The sequence below is a fragment of the Balearica regulorum genome, chromosome 1 (genome assembly GCF_011004875.1).
Source record: "Balearica regulorum gibbericeps isolate bBalReg1 chromosome 1, bBalReg1.pri, whole genome shotgun sequence".
Lineage (NCBI taxonomy): Eukaryota > Metazoa > Chordata > Aves > Gruiformes > Gruidae > Balearica > Balearica regulorum.
In genome coordinates, this window is record NC_046184.1 from 8,163,713 (window position 1) to 8,185,935 (window position 22,223).

General features: G+C 44.0%; 1 protein-coding gene across 1 annotated transcript in view; it reads right to left on the reverse strand.

Annotated features, from left to right (window-relative positions):
- The window catches only part of FRMD4A (FERM domain containing 4A), a 383,039-nt gene extending 369,834 nt beyond the window's left edge, over nt 1-13,205 (reverse strand). Inside the window, exon 1 of the mRNA XM_075767470.1 lies at nt 13,146-13,205. Coding sequence (XP_075623585.1) covers nt 13,146-13,190 — 45 coding nt within the window. The 5' untranslated portion in view covers nt 13,191-13,205. The remainder of the gene's footprint in view (nt 1-13,145) is intronic.
- Nucleotides 13,206-22,223: the final 9,018 nt, after the last annotated feature.

Consider the following 22,223-nt stretch of genomic DNA (forward strand, 5'->3'; position numbering starts at 1 on the left):
TCTTCACTTTTCCTAGCACCTTTTTTATAAAATTCAAAGGCACTGCAGGAGCTGAGACCCGACTCCCCCCCCGCATTCCCACTCCCAAACGGGTACCGCAGCCTCTTCCCTCCACTGTCATGCTCTCTTAGTCCTCCGTGCTACTGGAAGGAAAGTGGTTCCACAGCCTCAAGTCATTTTTAGGAACTGCAAGGCTGATAAGTATCCAATGATTAATTTTGACCCTTTTTATTTGAATAAAATTTTAATTTGTATTTGGAGTTTCATTTTTAAGCATGTGCGTTAAACAGTGATAGAAGACTGATTTTGTTGATGCATCGTGTTAATAGGAACTGAACACTTCAGCCAGGCAGTGACTAATATTCAAAACCATTTTCTCTATGGCTGATTGGTTTATCTGTAGTGTAGTACAATTAAGAGAACAAGCCACGTTTCGGCCAAGGGGGTAGCAGCAGGACAACGATGGTGCTGAGTTAGCAGATGTACATCACAGGGAGATGCTCAGCCTGCTCCTCACAAGATCTGGGATCCCAGCTTTACGCTGCCTCCATATCTGTGCAAGTTTCCAGCTCCCTTTAATCACAGTTCAGTCCCCTCTGCACATCCCTCTCTATCAGGCAGCCTCCTAATTTCTTGTGTGTTTCCCAACACACTCCGGGCTCAGCCTGAGCACTGCGTTACCCGTGCTGTGAGACTGCAACCTTCCCCTCTGCGGGTCATCTTCTCAGTAAGTATAAACCAAACCCGAAGAGGAATCTTTATGCAAGAAGCATATCCAAAAGCTTGTTACACAAATGAGAGAAAGATACCAGAAATAAGAAAAATAAAATAAAATAAAATAAAATACCCAAAAGAACACACAAGCAACAGTCTGAAATTTCTTTCCTTCATATGTTTTCATCTCTCCTGATGAAACACTTTCTGAGCAAGTGTTCAGCCTTGGGAAGACACAGGAGATCCTTTTGGATTACGCTGGGTGCCACATACAGGCAATGGCTTGCGAAAACGGAACGAGTTGCAACAAAATGGACCTTGTTTTCTCTGGGCACCCGGAGAGCTGACTTTTCCTGCAAGCCAGGCACTGGCTTAAGAAATTGTTACTCAAAATGTCTCTTGCCATGAAGCCAGATTCAGATTCTATACCACCAATTTTTGTTTGCTTTGAAGCCGAATGCAAAGGCCTGGGCAATCATTGCTACTCCGTAGTGAGTTTAACTAATGCACAAAAAAGCCACTGCTGTCAAAAAGAAGGGCAGCAATATAAAATAGAGCCACTAACCTTCTGCCATTTGAAGTTACTGGTCACATTTCCTTTCCTTTCAGCATGAGCAGATTCAGGCCTCGAGTATTCTCAGAAGGAGAATCTCAGAAGCCAGTTGTAGAGTAAAATTAACACCTGCTGATTGAGCGAGATTTTAGTGATTGCATTTCCCAAAAGTAATGACAGTGGGGGGAAAAAAAAAAAAAGGTAGCACATCTCTGTTTTCCCATCTGTTTAGAATTCACTGTTGTGGTTTCTAGCTCTGTTTTTTATTTAAATAATCTTTGCCCTGGAGAAAAGAGTTCCTTTGATGTTACGGTTGACCTTTTGGGTTTACTCTACACAAAATTTTTCCCCTGAAGCAGGTTCCCATCTCTGTGAAAAGGGAGGGAAAGGTAAATCCAACTCTTTTTCTTTAATCCTAGCTACATCCTACACTTAAATCAGTGCACAAAGGTAACCAGATTTGGGATCAGAATTTTAAGTTTTCCCGACAAGCTCTCCTATATTAAACCATGATTCTACAGGAATAAGCCACTCCCTTTTGAAAACTTGCTTCTTACTTACTCACTGGATTCCTGTAAGATTTTGACCTAGCTAACTGTAAATTATCTTTTAATGAATCCACCTTCTGAGTATCAGGGATGGCAGTGATACTTCTGGTAGGGAACACGTGAAGAGGAAAATTCTCACATGGGTATTTAGGATCATACTGTATAAACAATTACAGCATTCAATGTCTGCAGAAAATCAAGTGGCAAATCAGCAGTGAATATCAATTATACATCTGCTGCATCACAGAGGCAGATGGCACTTTAATTGTACATCTGAAACATTATGGACAATTTTCCCCACCCCAGCCTCATTGAAATAGTGGCTTTAGCACCTAAAAATATCAAGGCAGGATACGTGTGCAATGACTCATCTAAGAGTTTGTTTCTTTTTGAAAATAAATGTCCTACCAGTAAACCAATAATAATCTCCAAGTTTCATAACTCATACGCAGCAAACTTGCTATCTTGATCTAGGTAAAAACTTTTATCGATTAAAAGCAGTAGGGCGACCGTATGGGTCATACCACTCAGCTCAAAGTGTGAAATTGTCAAAGAGTTTGAAGATCAATGAGCCTAATTTTTTTGATTGCATCTGTAGAAATTGGAAATGTCATGGAGATAAGTAGAATAATATGGATTTACACTCTCCTCTCAGCTTGGTCGTCAGAGAAGAGAGATCAAATCCTTCTCCCTCAGACAGGAATGGTTTTCTGCAGTGGGGGAAGTTTTATGGCATTTAAACAGACTCAACTACAGCTACTGACCACGGAAAAATCAATTGGCACCAGCCTATGTATGAAAGAATGACTCTGGCTACCCAGAGACAGTTGTATTAATGCACAAATACCAGAAGTGTTGTGAATGCTTACTTAATTAAAGATTATTAAAAATTAAAACTGACTGCTGTCTTACTCAGAGATGACTATATATTATTCTGTTTGCATAGGCTTTGGCAATAAAGGCACCTCTGCTTTATTATACACGGACAATAATGCAGATTTCAAATAGGATTTGTTCTTTACTCCCATTATGTACAAAACTGCTGGGTTTTTCATTTGTCCACATGGTCCTGCAGTCTTAAAATGTCCAGTAAGTCTCTGACATCAGTTTACATTTCATCATGCAAGGGGATAGCACTCATTTCCTCCTCTCCTCCCCAAATATATTGGGGGCTAGCCACAACAGACACATTCTATTTGCAGTGTGAGCCCAGATGCATTTTCTTGGCAGAAATGTAGAAAGTTAATGACTGAAACCTGTATTTCGAAGTGGTATCTCAGGTAAAACACTAAACAGAGACAAACCAAACCGAAACATTTGAAACAGGATTCATGTCCAAGATGCCAGGCATCTCCGGACTTTGCAGCTAAGGTTTAATTTCTACTAGTGAATCAAAGCTTTCAGGGAAATATCACATTATATAGCTCTTCAAATTTAAATGGCGCATCGAAATATGAGAAATGCCCTAAAATGACCTAACCACTACCTGTCCAAAGAATTCTAGTAGTAAAACTTTGATGAAAGAATGGGTCAAAATATTCCCATGATACAAAAACGTTTCTGCTGGAACCAATGTAAGCAGCATGTTTAGTTTTTTCCCTCTTCCAAGTCATTGGACAGCAGAGACTACATCTAATATTAGACACAGGGGAGGAAGAGAATTCAGGAGGAGCAATCCATCATAAGTAGAGGACTCTGAACAAATAAGCCTTTGCTTATGTACTGCAGTAAGGATGGTGACAAAATGAATTTCTATATAGGTCAAGCAGGAAATGCAGGTCTCTTCATACTGAATTTTTAACTCCTGACTCCAAAACAAAATTTCAAAAGGAAAAAAACCACTGCTAGGAACTTTAGCAAGTTACAAAACCTCCCCATCATTTTTCTTGTGCCATCACTGTATCTTCTGCTGTCTGTAATTTCATCTATTTAGAGCTGAAGTGCTTCCTCGCAATCTCATTAAGGCCAGCAGTCTCAGAATACTGATTCAAGGACTTTTGTTCACGAGAAATATTCACCCTATTTTAAACACATGATTAGAGAAAGCAGCATTCAACATAAAGCTGTATTTAATATAGTAAATAAGTGCTATTATTATTAATATCTTGTTAAAGGAAAGTGACAAAAAAAAAAAAAAGCTTTCATTATTCTTTTCGTTTCATTAGCACTTTCTTTGCCTTTAACTAGAAATTAAGGAATTCTCAACCACACCAGTGTGCCAGGGGTGGATCCTTCTTAGAACCATCATTTTGGAATTTCAGTTTTCAGTAGAAGTATCACCCTGCTGCTCTGGGCACCCTGACCTACAGAGCAGTTTGGGGAACAGCACAACAGCAAATCTCCCTATAGCTCCTGCTTGATCTGGAAGTTAGAAGCCCCTCTGGAAACAGTAGGATAACTAGAATAAAGGCTGGTTTTCATGAGAAGACTGCTTTTGGTCCATCATCAAAATCCTGGAAACTCAGTCCAAGCCTGACATATCGGGACACAAACACCACTGGTCCAACACGTAGCAACAACCACCCTGTTTGCCCCACAGCCACCTACCCAGTGTCCGTGCCTTGCTGCTCAAGAAGTCAACATGAGGGATCAGTTGGGTTTTTGCTCAGTTGTTGTCCAGCCCCCTGGAATTTCCAGTACGAACGCAACCTCTGCCAGTCCTTTGGGAAGGCCAACATTTTGGGCATGTAAAGCTAGATGATCATTCTTGCAAACAGTTCAATTCATTGGTCTCTGTTTTTAAGAAAGTGGGCAAACTCTGGTTCCCTGAAAATCAGTGTAAATGCAGAATGATTGAGAACAGACTTTGCTCCCAGATCTCTGAAATGAGACCAGAACAGGGAGAATGGGTTTTTGAAAAGCTCATGCCAACATTTTTTCTGTTACGATAGCTTATATAACAGCAGTAATAATGACCTTCACTAGACATTTCCTTGAGTACTAATGACCTGGGGTTAATAGCCCAAGGTGTAGTTTTATGCAGTCAACTACCGCAGCCAGCAATTAATTACCAGGAAATACAATGTTCTTTGGCCACTACAGCTCAATTAGCCTCATATTATTCAAAAATGAAAAACATTTCAATCTTATTTACTGTGAAGCTGTCCCAGATTTTACTTTAATATATTATCCTAAAAAAACCCTCTAACATATATTAAGCCAAACACATGTTCTACAACACTCCTCCATTAACTTCACACAAATTATGGGGAGCCAAAGCTGAGTGTCTTGCAATATGATGATTATTACAGCCTGCCCACAGATTGAAAAATATTGTGGAGCAAGGCTCTGTGTAAATTCTGCCTCTGCACTAGCAAAACCTCCCTAAAAAATAATTTTCATCTCTCTGGTGGCTATAAATGGATCAAGAGAAGGGAGGGCAGTGGAGGACGCACTGCAGAGAGCAATCCTTTATTGGCAAGACATGGGCAGTGTGTTGGGGGTACAGCCAGGAAGGGGAAGGGATATTCTGTTTTCACCAAATTGTGCGGTGCCCTAATATCTCTGTAACTGATTTACAAAGAATATCAGGTAAATTATTTTTGCACACATCTTTACACTCTCTTGGTTTACTTCCATTCATTATGTTTTATTATTTCAGCAAGACTTTTGCAACATGCCCTGAAAACAAAGTACCCTGGGCTCAAGTCTCTTTATTCCTGTCTCAATACCAGTTGTGGATATTCCACCAGCTTTTTGGAGACCTCAAAGGCTAAGGGCAGGCACTACACCTAGCAGTAGGAGGTGCTGCCTTTAATTTGGGGATTACCAGCTTTAATCCCATGAAGGATGTAAAAAGCTGATAAGAGATTGTGTGTATACATCCATTCCTCTAAATAGGTTTCTGGCTTTTGTTTCCATGAAATACAAAGAGATGGACACTTCTGTGGGTCCCTTCACATCTGGGAGGCTTCTCGAGAAAGATCTGGTATCCCACTGCCTTCCAGCAAGGCTTTGGACATGCCACTTGTGCTAACAGGGCTCTCAGTAGGACTACCTAATACGATATGACCCTTCAAAAAAGCAAGCAGGAGCCTCGCTTCACGTCATGTGAGAGTTTCAGCTTCAGGCCAACCCAAGAATTCATTGAAACAAGAAAATTCATATCACTTGAAGGTGATGATGGGTTCAGGTTAGTTTGATACTTGGTGTTGTTAAAACCGGTTTGAGAAATGACTGATTTCAACTCACTTCTGCAAGTATCTGTGCTTGTTAATTTTTAAAAGCAGAGAGAATTAAGACATGTAGGGCCAAAATGTATGCATCTGCCTGGAGGGTGCAGGGGAGATGTTTACGCAAGGTTTGCCAGCGATGGTAGGGGTGGAAACACCCGTTCCCAGGCACCATTTACAGTGGCTGTGGAGAGCCAGGGACAGTGTAACGGCTGGGGAGAGCCCAAAATTTGGTCCAGTCCCTCTGACTAACCCCACATCCAGGTGGTGGCTTCTGTTTTTGTGAGACACATGAAACAAAGTGGCTGTTGCTGGTGCTGGCAGAGACAAGGAGTGCCTGCAGGACCAGCCACCTGAGCACAACAGCTATAGGTGCCAAATCACAAAAATCTGCATTTTCATGGGATTTACATAGGGAGGGATCCACACGGGAGTTTTGTATGTCTCTGAGCCCTGATGTGCTAACCACATCAGCCTGCCAGAGGGATGGGTCTTTACCACACTGAGAAGTTATGAGCACAATAATTATGGAAGTACGACATTCGTAACCAGAAGGCAAAGAATTGAAAAATTGCAATTGCTCAATGTTACAAGTCCTTCCTACATATCAGTAGCTATTCATAGCCTTGCATTTTAATTGTGGCAATTACAGCATTTTTAACATTTATTTTAAAAAACCCTTTATTTTAAAAAAGTCAAATTGACATTATTCTCTTATATGTTGTCAAAAGGAGTTGTCATATTTAGTGATCTTTTCAATCTATTAATATGTTACTTTACATCTAATCGTAGAAAGACTCCAATTAATCATAATGATCATTTACTCAAGTGCCCACTAATTCTCTTCTACAAATAGCGATGCTCTATAGCATCATAAAAAAAAAATAAATCAATGGCCACATCTCTGATGAGATAATTTTATCAGTCATTCAGAATGCGCAGCTGGAATAAAAGGCACAAGCCATATTCATAATAATAATAAAAAAAAGATAATAAACCAGTAATCCCTCTTACTCCTGTTTTAAAGCCTAGTAATAAATGAGAGAATTCAGATGTGCAAACATTATGGTCTGCTTCTTCTACAGCACATTCATGCAGAGGGACAAGGAAAAGAAAATTGATGGCATGCACTAGAGCAGAATCGAAGGGATAACGATTTTGTAGTCCTGCAGCTCAGATGGGTAAAAGGTGACATCCACCACAGGGAAGCCAAGAGCAATCCCAGGGAGTGTTTAATCTCATTCAGCTGAATTAAATCACCGTGTTTGAAGTCTTACTGTAAGTTTATGGAGGCATATAGTAAAGTTCAGATAGAATTCAGTGCTACAGGGGAACCTACCAACAAGAAATGGCTAAATTCTCAGTCCATGGTAGCAAGCAGCCACAAAGCACCGAGCAGGAATTTGCTACTCTCATCCCATCCTCCAAGACAGCAACCAGCACAGCTCATCTGTTTGCTGCTCGTGAAGCCCATTAGCAAATTACTGCCTGGCTGGACAAGGAAAGAGCTGGGGAGGAAGGGAGATTCCTGCCGGCACAGCTCCTCCCCAGCGACCTCCGGGTGCCGCGGCGCATTATCATCTCCCACCCAGACCTTCTGGAAAGGCTGCGGATGAAGCCCACACACCTGCATGGTGGAAATATCTGCAAAACAAGCACGGGGAGGGCTGCATAATCACCTCTCCTCACTGTTCAAATATCCCCACAGACCTCATTTTGGGCACGAAGCTGAAGAGGGCCAGATGTCAGCAGTGCAGCCGATTCCTGGGGGAAGGCGTTATTCATTCCCAAGCAATGCTGCTTACACCCAGACCCGTGCATGGGTCACACACTGCCGACACGTCACACTGCTTCAACATCAGATGGGAGCTGCATCAACACCTATGCCATGCAATGGCAAGAAACGGGTGGGGTTTGTTTTCGCAGGAGCATGCCAAGCATAGCTTGCCTTCCAGGTCAACATGATGTGTAGATGAGGTCGCAACAAGGAGGTTTGAATGTCAAGGGCTTTTGCATACTGTCAACACAGAGATAATTTAAGCCTGAGATGAGAGAGGCAGAAAATGACCTCATCCTTTTACTGTAACCTTGCTGCTCCCAAAGGCTTTAATATGATCCTGCAAGCCGAGCTGTGCTGCTGCAATCTGTCTGGAGGTTTGAGTGGGACAAAGAGCTACAAACATGATGAGGGGACTGAAGCATCTCTCGTATGAGGAAAGGCTGAGAGAGCTGGGTCTGTTTAGCCTGGAGAAGAGAAGACTGAGAGGGGATCTGAGCAATGCTTATAAATATCTTAAGGGTGGATGTCTAGAGGAAGGGGCCAGACTCTTTTCAGTGGTGCCCAGTGACAGGACAAGGGGCAATGGGCACAAACTGGAACACCACAAGTTCCATCTCAATATGAGGAAGTGATTCTTCACTTTGAGGGTGACCGAGCACTGGGACAGGCTGCCCAGAGAGGCTGTGCAGTCTCCTTCTCTGGAGATATTCAAAACCCACCTGGATGCCATCCTGTGCAACCTGCTCTAGGTGATCCTGCTGTAGCAGGGGGGCTGGACTAGATGATATCCAGAGGTCCTTTCTAACCCCTACCATTCTGTGATTCTGTGGTTCTGTGACAGAACATAGCTTTATGGTGTGTGTGGGTCAGTCCTAAGTCTAAATAGGGCTTAGAAGCTCTATAACTTTTTTAGTTAGTTACCAAATTTGCCTTCACAAGGGGAGACGTCAACCATAAAAAAATTAGCAGTCAAACCTGTGAAATAATTTATGAAATATTCAGAACATTGTCAAGTTGTCACCTCAGAAGCCAACCAAGCAGGGCATGGCCCTCACAGCATTTAGTAAGGATACAGTTAAACCTCTGAGTGTGTTTTAAGGACGATCCTACAGAGTTTAGTGTTTCAGAAGAATGATCAGATCAAGGAGATTCACATTATTTTGAGGACTCCAGTGTAGCTTTGCTTGAGGAATGGAAGGATGATTCCCTCTTTAAAAGGAGGACTGGAAGCGCAGCAGTAAACTGGGATTTTCCATGGACAATGACACTCAGATGCCAATTATTTAAGCTAAGGCTTAGAAACAGAGCAGTTTTCACATGTATTCCTGTTGCAGGTGTCTGCCTTAGACTTCCATTGCAATGCCTTCAACACAGTAGAACAAGGAAACACCGAGGCCAGCAGCCCTGATGGTGGGCTGGCCAGCCAATTTCTCACTCTTCATACCGGGCATTGTGAACACCACAGCCTGAGTTAATGCTCCAAATTCCCTGTTGGCAACCTTTTTCCCCTTGAACTATAGAGGTAACTGAGTCCCATGTAGTGAGGGTCACCTAGGATATCTCACATGTACCTCTATTCCAGCAACTCAGACACAAAATAATGAATTTTACAGTGTGAAAGCATCACACAGTCCCCTGAAATGAAAGATGCTCCTCCAAACACAAGCAGTTACCATTAATTTACAAGTGTACTTGTTTTCTAAATGGTACATTTTTATTTCTTCAATGAAAGCTTTTATATATACAGACCAGAGAGAGCAAAGCTGGATTATAAACATGGAAAAAAATTCAATTTGATGAAGGGGGTGAGAGGAGCTAGCTTTTCTGGAAACAGAAAACCATGTTCCTCTTCCCTACCATTTTAAGATCATTTTAGATTAATTGGTGCACAGTGAGCTGTATACCTTGTTTATCTGAACCTCCATTGTCATTTAACGCAGATTAATTAGAGTTAGTGTTATGACCTACAGTAGTTTGAAGGTCAAGTCCCTAAGATGTATTTTCATGAGATGCAGTAATGCTGTCTCAGGAGACACTAGGTATCATAACTTATTGTGCTGTTAAAATCTGTACGATCAATATGTCTGCCGCTTTAAAATTTTACAATATACTAATAAGATAGACATAAAATCCTACTGGTATTGCGCTTACTCCCATCAGCATTAATGATCTTAACACAGCAGGTGTTATCATTCCTAACAAGACATGGTATTTGCTATTTCATGCTTAGATGCTCCCTCCTCTTGGTACACAGAAGCTGAGGAAGCTCTGTTTTAATGATTTGATAATGCTACCGGCAGAGCCACTTTGGGGACAGTTCAGCCCAATTTCCTCCATGCACGCAACGTCCTTCATCTGCTGTGATCTCTGGAGCAAGGTAGAGGCAGGGGTCCTACGGACCACACACAATCCAGTCATTTGGAATACAAGTCATTTACCAGAATGGACAAGTTGCAGTTATATTTGCAAATTGCAGTCTTTCTATGAAAACAGTATCTTTATGTTAGGAAAATACATGTTTAAGACCAAAATTCTCCTTCATTGAGCCTTTTCCCTGGCCTGGGAGAAAAAAAAATTGAAAAAAAATAATCACTAAAACCAGGGAAAAACCCCCACATGAGTCTTAAACTGGCTAGAAAATTATCAAAATAAAACCAGATTCAATTTAGGTTATTTCATTGTATGGTCAATATTTTTTCACTGAAGTAGGACCTGTCCACCTAAGGCTGCAGGTTTAATGAGTTTCTCTGCTGTGCTAATGGCCGCACAAGCAATGTGCAACTCCCCGCAGACTTACTGTCTGGGAGCTGCTTTAGGCCCTGTCAAGTCCATGTCCTGGACTAGCATTTACCAGGCACAGGTATGTCATCATGAGATGTCATCATGGCTGGCACCCAGAAATGCCACACAGTCCCGTGTGCAGCTCTCTCTGCTGGGGTGTACTGATCCTAGATACCTATGTCCTATAGATGGTCCTTCCATAGGAAGGAAACCCCATAGCCTGGAGACGTCCATCTTTCTTAATGGAACGGAAGAGAGTTTGGGATGAACAAACTCCTAATTTGTGTCACTCAATTCAGTGCATCAAATTCCAGGGAAGTCAATCAATGGCTTTGCACCTTAGTTTCTTTACCTGAAACACAAAATGCTTTGAGGTACACTATTCAGAAGGAGATATTTTCAGACTGAGTATGATGCAGCACCGCCAAATGCTGTTGCTGATTAGGTCTCATAAAAAGTGGATGGTTGGATGCACATTCTGCATTCTATTGCAGGGGAAATGCAGTACTGAAATACCCCTCAGTGCTAAAAGAAAACTCTCAATGGAGAAAGCCCATCAAAGTATTAAAAGCTACTTTTGTGGACTTCCCAAAGACATCTAATCCTTTAATCTCTGGAGGGTGGCAGTTTTAGAAGAGATGCCATTATGGGTGCTCATTGTGGGATGAATTATATAAGAATTTATTATTGATTTAAGGGGAGCCTGCTTAAGCATGCAATCAAAGCCAAGGCAGAGCAGAAGGGAAAGGATGAGGTTTCTATAGTTAACTGAACTGCTTCAGACCCAAGAAAAAACTAAGGCAAAAGAAGCAGTTGGCAACAAGCGGAGCATTTTACATACCAAATCATCTTTTCTGCACCCATAACCAGCCTCTAGTACCAGACCATCCCGGAGCATAGCCCAAAGAGTTACATGAGTGCTCTTGCAACCGAGAAATACATCCCCACCACCCCAACCATCCACAGGGTCAAAGGCAGGTACTCCTTTGGCTGTGGACCCCCAACCCAGCCCATCCACCCAAAGCTAGGAGACCACAACAGCCCTGCCCAGGGCTGTGCCCAGTGTGAGGAGACCTGAGGGGTCCAGGTTATGGGCCAGAGCTGTAGAAACACCAGACCCACCTCAAAATGACAACTGGGGCAAGGCCATGTAGCCGCAGAAAGTCACATTTTAAGAGAGACAATTTGTGGACAGCTTGGCACTGTACCAGAGTTTGACAAGGTCTGTTCAAGGAGTGCAGAGGTGGGGGATGGAGAGGTTTAACTTGAGAATTAAGGGGGTAGTGAAACTAAAAGCATATACGGCCCAAATAATGACACAGGTGTGACAGGCACCCATCAATTTATCTTTGAAAGGGAAATAGAAAGAGGCCATTTAAAAAGCCAGGAAGGCCGGACATAAGCAAGAGGAAATAAAATGAGCTTACACAGCAAGTCAGTCACTAGCAAGTATAAAACAAACCATGGAGAGGCTTAATAGCATGTTTAGCATTTTGAGTAATGGACATAAAGTTTGCTTTCCTCAACTTGACCTTTGATAAGAACCTTAGGCACTACAGGGCTATTATCTTGCAGCATTCTCTTTACTAAACTCATCATGTCTCCAAGTGCTAGGGACTGTTTCCTAAAACAATCAGAAGAGAAATCAGTAACAATAATTATATAAATGTATATATAATGCATATATATCTATGCATTCACATACACACACACACGTGCACACACACATATGCTCTTTGCTTATAACAACTCTCCAGCAGAAATATTACTGTGACATTTAGGCAGAAAACCATCCAGCAAAGATCTTACACTAAAACCATCCTTGATGCTGCTGCATAGAAAATGGCAACAAGAGCAGGAGGGGGGGGGGAAAATCAGTAAAGCTAGACAACTCTCTAATACCCCACTGAAAGGGTTTATTTTAATTGCAGCAGGACATTGGCATGTTTCTGGACTCAGCCACGTGTTTTGCTAAATAATCTTCTTTACAATATTATAAATATGCAGAACTTTGAGAAGTAGGTCAGTGGCTCAACATGTTGTAGCAAATAGCTCAGATAAATGCTAGTCATTACCCTGCGGTCTCCAGTCAGTAGCAGGTCTGACACACTCTGCAGCTAGTCAAATGGCGATTCACTGCATTATAGGACCATTCCCCAAATGATAAAACATCTGAGTACCTGATCGTAGCTAACAACATGCCTCTCAACTGACAGAGAAATCAAGCTCTCCCTCTCATCATTTAAGTTGTCTCACAATCAGCAAGGGCAAAAGCAGGAGAAAGCAGGAGGACATGAGAATTCAAGACACTGATATAATGAATAAAATAAAAAACCCTGAATGCAAGCATCAGCACTGCTGGAAAGGTGACTTCAAAATCCTGCTTTGAACATTGGCCCAGATGCATTAAAGCCCGTCGTGGGAAGAATGTCTCCTTGCAAGCACCAGAAGAGCCCTTTGCAAAGTTCCCCGGGACCTGTAAAAGCCAAGCGGCGGCTCACGCAAAATCCTCCTATGGATTTGGTGCCCTGAATCCTTGCGGTGAAGCTCCCCTCGCCCACCCCCCTCTTCCCAAATGGATTTCAGCGAGCACTTACCATCAGCAAGCTCAGAGCAGATTCGGGAGCACGCTGCACAGCCATCTCCTCTCTTCCTACATACAAATCCTCCCCACGACTCGGTCAGTCCTCGGCCCTCCGTCACAGCAAAGCATCCACAGAGCCCACAGCTAACTGCAGGGAGAGAAACCCCAAATCAGGGTCGGAGAGCATTTGCAAGAGGAGGAGAGGATGGATGAGGGGGTGGGGAGGAGAGGAGGGAAGGAAATAACCTTCTCAGCCAGGGAAAGAAGCTTAAGCTAGGCCAAATTTTACACTAGAGAGAGGAGAAAAATGAAATGGAGAGCCTGCTGGAGAAACAAGATATCGGGAACTGCAGGATATTTAAAGCTCAGGCACACGCTGCCACAGCAAGCAGCAGCAGCAACACAGGACATGTATCAAACACCTACATGACAGGTTAGGTCCAAGCCATCCTCCCCCTGCCCCAGCACGCAGACTACAATTAATTGCTTCTAATTGCCACTGTCCTTCCTCCACCTAAAGAAATGCCTAGGTAGCATAAAACTGCCATGCCCCTGACTCTGCATCTTCCTCCCTGCCCTGGCAATGCTAGCCCAGAAACAATGTCAAATATCACAACGTACCGCTTCCAACAGGGTCAAATCTCTTCTCTCTTCTGCAAAGCCCTGCTTCGCCTGGCTGTGAAAGCAGACGCCTGCATAATACAGACATGAGCAACGAGTGAGAGGAGCCAGAACCAGGAAGCACCCGGCGTTCACTTGAGAGTAACAATTACCTTTATCATATTCGAGCGAGAGCTGGGTTATGCACTGACCCTTTTCACCTTAGCCCCCCCACAAAAGAAAGTCTCTGTCTCTTTCTCCTCCTCCTCCTCCTCCTCCTCCTCCTCTCCAAATGGACTCAGCTCCCTGTGGAGCTAACACACTTCCTAGAAACATGTAATTACACAGGCTGTTGTGTTAGCGCTCTGATCACGCTGCCTGTACCGCATGGAAACGGCAGCCAGGCAGCCCCCCCTTCCCTCCCTTCGGAAGGAGACATGCTGCAATCCCCTGCCGAGCTCCTGCGGCTCGGGGGGCCCGAGATGGCTAATTGTGAAAACGTAGCCGGTTAAGACACAAAGACAAATTAGCCTTGAAAATAAGCCCCTTGTTTAAAGGTTATTTGTAAATGGAAGATGAAAAAAAAAGTCTTTAAAAATAAACAGAGCATCCCGGTAGGAAGGCCAGTACCCTCACGTAGATGTGCCCTGCCAGACCTGTAGGACCCCTGTTTTTGTAGGGCTCAAAAGCCTCCTGGACTTTACTGTATCAACTCTCGAATCTCCCCTCTGAACAAGCAGAACTTTGGCTTCATTTCCTAAAATGTTAGGCTTCATGTAATGACGATGTCTGTTCATCTTCCAACTCCCACCTGCACATTCCACACACACACCCCCATCCCCACCCCCATGATTTTAGAACCCAGTTAAAAGTTTCAGACCAATTCAACCAGAGTTGAATTCTCTGACACATGTCATTCCTGTAACTTTTATAGAAATTGGCACCAGCATAGAAAAGAGAATCAAATTACTGTCTCCATGAAGGCGGGCAGCAGTAGTCCAGCCCTTGTGTTCTGCAGGCTGCATCTGGCAGGTCAGCTGTGGCCTGTACCACACTGGAGTACTTATTTGCCCAACCTCTCATTGCTCATCTATCACCATGTTTTAGCAAAGGGGACACAGAAACATGGGAGATTGTAAACATTGCCCTAGGAAGGTCATTCGGGACATCTGTGGTAGACCCATACCTCCCAGCACGCTACTCTGTGGGCCAGGGGACTGCCCTTCTTGTAAGGCATGTAGAGCATGTGCCATATAGAGAAGTTTAGCTTTTTTCATGTAAATACAGAGATCAGTGAAATCCCTTCCCCCCCCCCCAGCCTGGGTGTTGTATGGTGATGGCAGGGGCTTTCTTACCACAGCAGGTTCTCCACCAGGAGATGTGGGACAGGAAAGCCACTAAAGCACACAGAAAGGACATCTCTCCAGAGAAAGTGTAGATTCACTCATGGGCACACTGGAAGGCATTTTTTTAGTTCCCCTCTCCTTGGTTTCGGGTTACAGGCATCAACACTCAAGGAGAGTCTCTTGTGTCACACCTGGGGTGGCATTTACTGCCCTATTTCTGAGACCCTGACTTCCTTCACTGCAGTGAATGTAGCTCCTGTGAAAGCACAATGCCAGCAGCCGCAGTTATCCCTGCCCTCAGATGCAAGTCATCTCCATTGATGGAGAGTGGGGGCCAAGCTTCTCAAATGCATCTAGGTACCTGAGCACCAAAGAGCTCTGGGCTTCAGAGATCTTCTTTGATCAGACCAGAGAGCTGATGCAGGGTTTCACGGCGCTTTCTAACCATAGGGCCCGTCTTGGCAGTCTACAGTGAGTTATTCTTCGCCTCACAGTCATTGGAAGCTATGAGCTATCATATCATGTGATCTGCTGCCTTCCCTCAAAAAAGATTTGTCTTCATCCCTGAAGATGAACCGGTTGCTGACTGTTATAAGGAATGGAGAAGCAGGCTACTTAAATGTCTCTTGAAAGGGGAAAATTTGCAGAATAAAAGATGAAGGCAAGTTTTAAAAAACATCTCAAGGCATCAAATTATAAAATATGTAACTAAATCTTTTTCAATGGTACCATGACAAATATCCCAAGGCTATTACATTTTTCCCTGCACTAACCGAATCTGAAGTACTGTAAGGAGGTAGCTGTAGAAACAACGCATTCAGTAACTCTCAAGTCTGACAAGCAAGGTTTCTCCTTTGCCAAGCAATTTCAAGACATCAGGCTATCCCTACATTTTTGGACTCAGCTAAAATGAAGAATCTGGATGTGTGATGTCTCTTCCACCTCTAGCTCCCAAATTCACTCTACAGTTGAGCAGGGTAAAATCCCAGTCAAACATTAGGAGCTAGTTATGATTTGTGGTGTCCTTGAAAACATTCTAGGTTTTTCCTGAGTTCTGCAAGTCTTAGGGCAATGATCATACATAGGGAGCCATCTGTGTGCAAGTATATGATCTGTGGTTTCAGGGTACCTTTGCAAACTTACCTTACTTGCCACTTTCTACTATTTAGGTGAATAAATTTTGTAGCACAAGAGGGAAAAAAATCATTATTTGCTGCAGGTTGTCAAGAGAGAAGAACCAGCCATTTTAAAAAGGAACTTATTGGATAGGTGGTTAAAACTACAGACTTGTGGTCTAAAGTTATGATGCTAGAAAAACAAAAGAGTTTCTTAGTTGCATTTATTTTTCCCCCTATATTTTAAGGTGCTGCAATTGGTTAATAAAGTAACTGCATGCAATTGCTCAGAGAAAACCTATTATGGCAAACTCTGGAATAATAGAACACTTGATACCAGTAAGAAGACAAAGCACTTGCAGACTGGTATATGGAGAGGGTCCTCCAATGTCACTGTTATCACTGGTATTCCTTTGACAGGGAATACATGAGCATAGATACGCCATGCCATGGTTGGTCACCATCATTTGAGCTGGTGGTTGCTGGGGCTGTGATTTGAGGTTCTGGCAAGGCAATGTGGTAGGAAAACCCTCTGCTAAACGCACATTATGTTGACTGTCCATGGACATACAGAACCTGATAGGCACCTATCTTCCTCAACAGGAGATATGGCTTTGGAGGCTGAGAAGACAAAGACATTATTAATGTAACGAATAAAGGCAATACAGAGCTCAGAGTTAATTTCAAGACTTGATTTAAGCTGGTGCAGAGCTTACATTTCTTATTAATTTCCTGGTTTTTTCCCCAATGAGCAAACAGGACCTCTAGTTTTCAGTGAAGTGAAAATAAATTTCCCATGTATTGCTACCATATGTATTTTAACCACTAAAAATCAAAGTCCTTCCTCCAGTCACTTGTGACATTTGTGAGAGATAAAAATCCTGATATGAATTTTTTTTTGCCTTCTTGCATCACAGATGTGTGTTTGAGTGAAACGTTGTCCAGTGATATGACAACTGCCAGGAGGTCACTTCATAGAATCGTAGAATCATAGAATGGTTTGGGTTGGAAGGGACCTTAAAGATCATCTAGTTCCAACCCCTCTGCCACAGGCAGGGACACCCTCCACTAGACCACATTGCCCATAGCCCCATCTAACCTGGACTTGAACACTTCCAGGGAGGGGGCATCCACAGCTTCTCTGGGCAACATGTTCCAGTGCCTCACCACCCTCACAGAGAAGAATTTCTTTCTAACATCTAATCTGAATCGACTCTCCTTCAGATTAAACCCATTACCCCTTGTCCTGTCACTACAATCCCTCATAAACAGTCCCTCCCCACCTTTCCTGTAGGCCCCTTCAGGTACTGGTAAGCTGCAATTAGATCTCCCTGGAGCCGCCTTTCCCCCAGGCTGAACAATCCCAACTCTCTCAGCCTGTCCTCACAGGAGAGGTGCTCCAGCCCTCTGATCAGCTTCGTGGCCTCCTCTGGACTCACTCCAACAGCTCCATGTCCTTCTTATACTGGGGACCCAGAGCTGAATGCAGTACGCCGGGTGGGGTCTCACCAGAGCGGAGTAGAGGGGCAGGATCACCTCCCTCGACCTGCTGGTCACACTTCTTGTGATGCAGCCCAGGACACAGTTGGCTTTCTGGGCTGCAAACACACACTGCCGGCTCATGCTGAGCTTCTCATCAATCAATACCCCCAAGTCCTCCTCCTCGGGGCTGCTCTCAATCCATTCTCTGCCCAGCCTATAGCTGTGCTTGGGATTGCCCCAACCCCTGTGCAGGACCTTGCAATTGGCCTTGTTGAACTTCATGCGGTTCACACGGGCCCACCTCTCCAGCCTGCCAAGGTCCCTCTGGATGGCATCCCTTCCCTCCAGCGTGTCGACCACACCACACTGCTTGGTGTCATCGGCAAACTTGCTGAGGGTGCACTCGATCCCGCTGTCCATATCACTGACAAAGATGTTGAACAGTGCCGGTCCCAGTACCGACCCCTGAGGAACACCACTCATCACTGGTGTCCACTTGGACATTGAGCCATTGACCACAACACTTTGAGTGTGACCATCCAGCCGATTCCTTATCCACTGAGTGGGCCATTTGTCAAATCCATGTCTCTCCAATCTGGAGACAAGGATGTCGTGTGGGACAGTGTCAAATGCCTTGCACAAGTCCAGGTAGATGATGTCAGCTTCCCTTCCCTTATCCACTGACGCTGTAACCCCATCATAGAAGGCCACCAAATTTGTCAGGCACGATTTGCCCTTAGTGAAGCCATGTTGGCTGTCACCAATCACCTCCTTATCTTCCATGTGCCTTATTTAACCAAAGGTGTGTACAAAGAAAATTGTTTGATTAAGAGGAGTTAAAGTGTTTACCTCAATTTACAAGGACTAAATAAAACAAGTCCTGCTATTGTTTTGGCAGGAAAATGTCAGTTAAATTTGATGGTACTACCTTAAGGAATGACGTGACCAGAATCACCCCCATTTACAAGTCTCTCGCCCATCCAAGAAACCAATGGAGAACTCAACAAGCATCTCTGTAACTTGAAGTATATCAAAGTTTATGCCATGCTTGTAAGTTTTTAACCTTAAATTTAAGGACAACAAGCTTTCAGTGCTGTGAAAAGAATGTATGATGTGAGAGTATGAAAAGCTGTCTGAGTTTATTGAATTTCCTTCAGCCATTCATGTGTTCTTCATGCATCTCAACTGTTTGCTGGAACTTAGGTGATTAGTTTCAAGTATGTGTTAGTCACAGAAATCAAATTTGCATTATGAATGGCCGTGGCAGAAGTGCTTCTGCTTTAATCCACAAGGGAGGAACCACTTCATACAACAAACTGCAACAAAGCAACAGGGCTGGGATGTGTAAGATGCCTAACCAAGCTACAGACAATTACACAAAAAGAAATATTCACATAATTCAAACAGACAAATTTGAGGACCTAGATTTTGCTTGTAGCATATTCCCAAAGAAGATAAAAGCCTGATGCCAACAAGTAAATTATTCATTGTGAATTATTCACTCAGCTTTAAAAAAGATCTGGAAGGAACTTATTGCATTAGATCTTCTCCTTACCTTCCTGTGCTCCCTTCCATCAACCCAATTGCTCTAAAAATCACTTGTCATGCCCCACAAACAGATCCCAGCAGGGCTGGGGCTGTTTCTTTTGAAAACTCTCTTAGAAGCTTTTGATAATTAAAATTGCAGTGATAAGGATGATTCTCCAAGCTGCCAAATAAATACTATATAGGAAGAGAAACTTCATTCCTGGAGCCAGAAGACTGTCAAACGAAGCCACCACATGTGGTATATGAGGGGAGGGGTCTCTGGTCAGCCTCTTCCTTCATCACCACTCTTTCTGGAGGTGGGAGTTAGTGAAGGGTTCCCTGCCAAGTGTCTGGGAAAATATTTCCTTGCCTTCCTCAATAAGGAAATATTACAGAAAATAATGCTAGAAATCTATCCAGGTTAGGTGAACACCTAGATTATGACAGAGACTAAGAGAAGGATTAAACTCATCTCTAATTTCCAGTTTAGCTGTTGATTGGCAAATTTCCCTTGCCTGACTTTTTTTGGCAACTGTTCACTGAAAAAATAGTGCTGTTCCTGAGCGGTATAAGCCAGAGGCTCTGCCTCCATCTGAGTGCTGAGTGCTTCCCTGACTGAACCTCTCTGGATCATTTGTCTTTAGAGCTGTGCAAGTAACCCACAGGCTGCTCCCACTCCCAAGATGACTTCTGTCTGAACACTAATTAGCTGTGATAGGCACTGCTTTGGAATAACAGTCCTAGAAATGTCTTCTTGTTGCAAGGACAAGGGCAAGAGAGCACAGAACTTTCCTGATATACCACCATAGCTAGGGGAATAGATATTTCTTGGACCCTTTGAGGACACTTCTTCATGACGGTGACTATCACTGGAGAACAAAGATACTTGCAAGAAAAGGTCATTGCACACCTCTTCCACAAGTGTGAGGGTGAGACCTGGCAAAGCAAGAAGACTAGACCAGAGTCCCCTAGAAGACAGGAAGAGAACTGAGGCTTCTTGTGGTCTCTGTGCCAACCACGAGGCAATGCCCAGCATTGGAACACTTTAAAGAGTCCTAAGCAGGCAAAAAAAAAGCTCTTGTATGTAAATATGAGAACTGCAGTGTCCAGAGAGAGTTATGACAGTAGTAAGAGCTGAAAGTAACAGGCTTACAGAAGTACACCATAGTCACATAGAAGAAATATGTGTTGGAAGTAGAGTGGCTTCTCATCAGAAGCGGTGAATGAACTCTGATGTATGAGCAGACCTACTGCTCTTGCACAAGACCAGCTGCCTCTCTCAATTTCGAGATGAGGTTGGTCTACTTTTTTCTGCCTCTCAATGTAAGAGGTCTACGCAACACCAGGCCTGCTGGCGACAGACAGGGTACGCCTGTCTCAAAGGAGGAAAAGGTTCTTTGCACAGGAGTTAGCAGGGCTCATTGAAAGAGCTTTAAACTAGATTTGAAAGGGGAAAGGGATAAAACCAGGCTCGCTGGAGATAAGCCTGGGGGTGACACACTGATGTTGGAGGGATGGTGTGCTAGCAACATCCTTCAGTATGCCATCTCAGTGGAGGTAGGGGATAGAGATCCATGCAGCAGCAAAGATGTAGGGGTTATTAATATATTAGACACCACAGAAATGCCTGAGAATGGTCAGGTAGGAATTAGGGATTCTCCCCCTAAACCAGTGGCAGGATCAATAGCCCAGCTGAAGTGCATCTACACCAATACATGCAGTATGGGCAACAAACAGGAGGAGCTGGAAGCCATTGTGCAGCAGGAAAACTATGATATAGTTGCCATTCACAGAAACATAGTGGGATGACTCGCACAACTGGAGTTCTGCAATGGATGGCTATAAACTCTTCAGAAGAGATAGGCAAGGAAGGAGAGGCAGTGAGGTAGCCTTGTGCATGTTAGGGAGTGTTTTGATTGTCTAGAGCTTAATGATGGTGACATTAAGGTTGAGTGTTTATGGGTAAGAATCAGGGGGAAGACCAACAAGGCAGATATAATTAATTTGACAGATGGACCACTCAGTGGATAAGAAATTGATTGGATGGTCACACTCAAAGAGTTGCAGTCAATGGCTCAATGTCCAAGTGGACACCAGTGATGAGTGGTGTTCCTCAGGGGTCGGTACTGGGACCGGCACTGTTCAACATCTTTGTCAGTGACATGGACAGTGGGATCGAGTGCACCCTCAGCAAGTTTGCCAACAACACCAAGCAGTGTGGTGTGGTCGACATGCTGGAGGGGAGGGATGCCATCCAGAGGGACCTTGACAGGCTGGAGAGGTGGGCCCGTGTGAACCGCATGAAGTTCAACAAGGCCAATTGCAAGGTCCTGCACAGGGGTTGGGGCAATCCCAAGCACAACTACAGGCTGGGCAGAGAATGGATTGAGAGCAGCCATCAGGAGAAGGACTTGGGGGTACTGGTGGACAAGAAGTTCAACATGACCCCGCAATGTGCACTTGCAGCCCAGAAAGCCAACTGAATCCTGGGCTGCATCACAAGAAGTGTGACCAGCAGGTCAAGGGAGGGAATTCTGCCCCTCTACTCCGCTCTGGTGAGACCCCACCCGGCGTACTGCATTCAGCTCTGGGTCCCCAGTATAAGAAGGACATGGAGCTGTTGGAGTGAGTCCAGAGGAGGCCACGAAGCTGATCAGAGGGCTGGAGCACCTCTCCTATGAGGACAGGCTGAGAGAGTTGGGGTTGTTCAGCCTGGAGAAGAGAAGGCTCCAGGGAGAACTTAGAGCACCTGCCAGTACCTGAAGGGGCTACGGGAAAGCTGGAGAGGGACTGTTTACAAGGGCATGGAGTGACAGGACAAGGGAGAACGGCCTTAAGCTGAAGGTGGGGAGATTTAGATTAGATATTAGGAAGAAATTCTTCTCTGTGAGGGTGGTGAGGCACTGGAACATGTTGCCCAGAGGAGCTGTGGATGCCCCATCCCTGGAAGTGTTCAAGGCCAGGCTGGATGTGGCTTTGGGCAACCTGGTCTAGTAGGGAATGTCCCTGCCCATGGGAAGG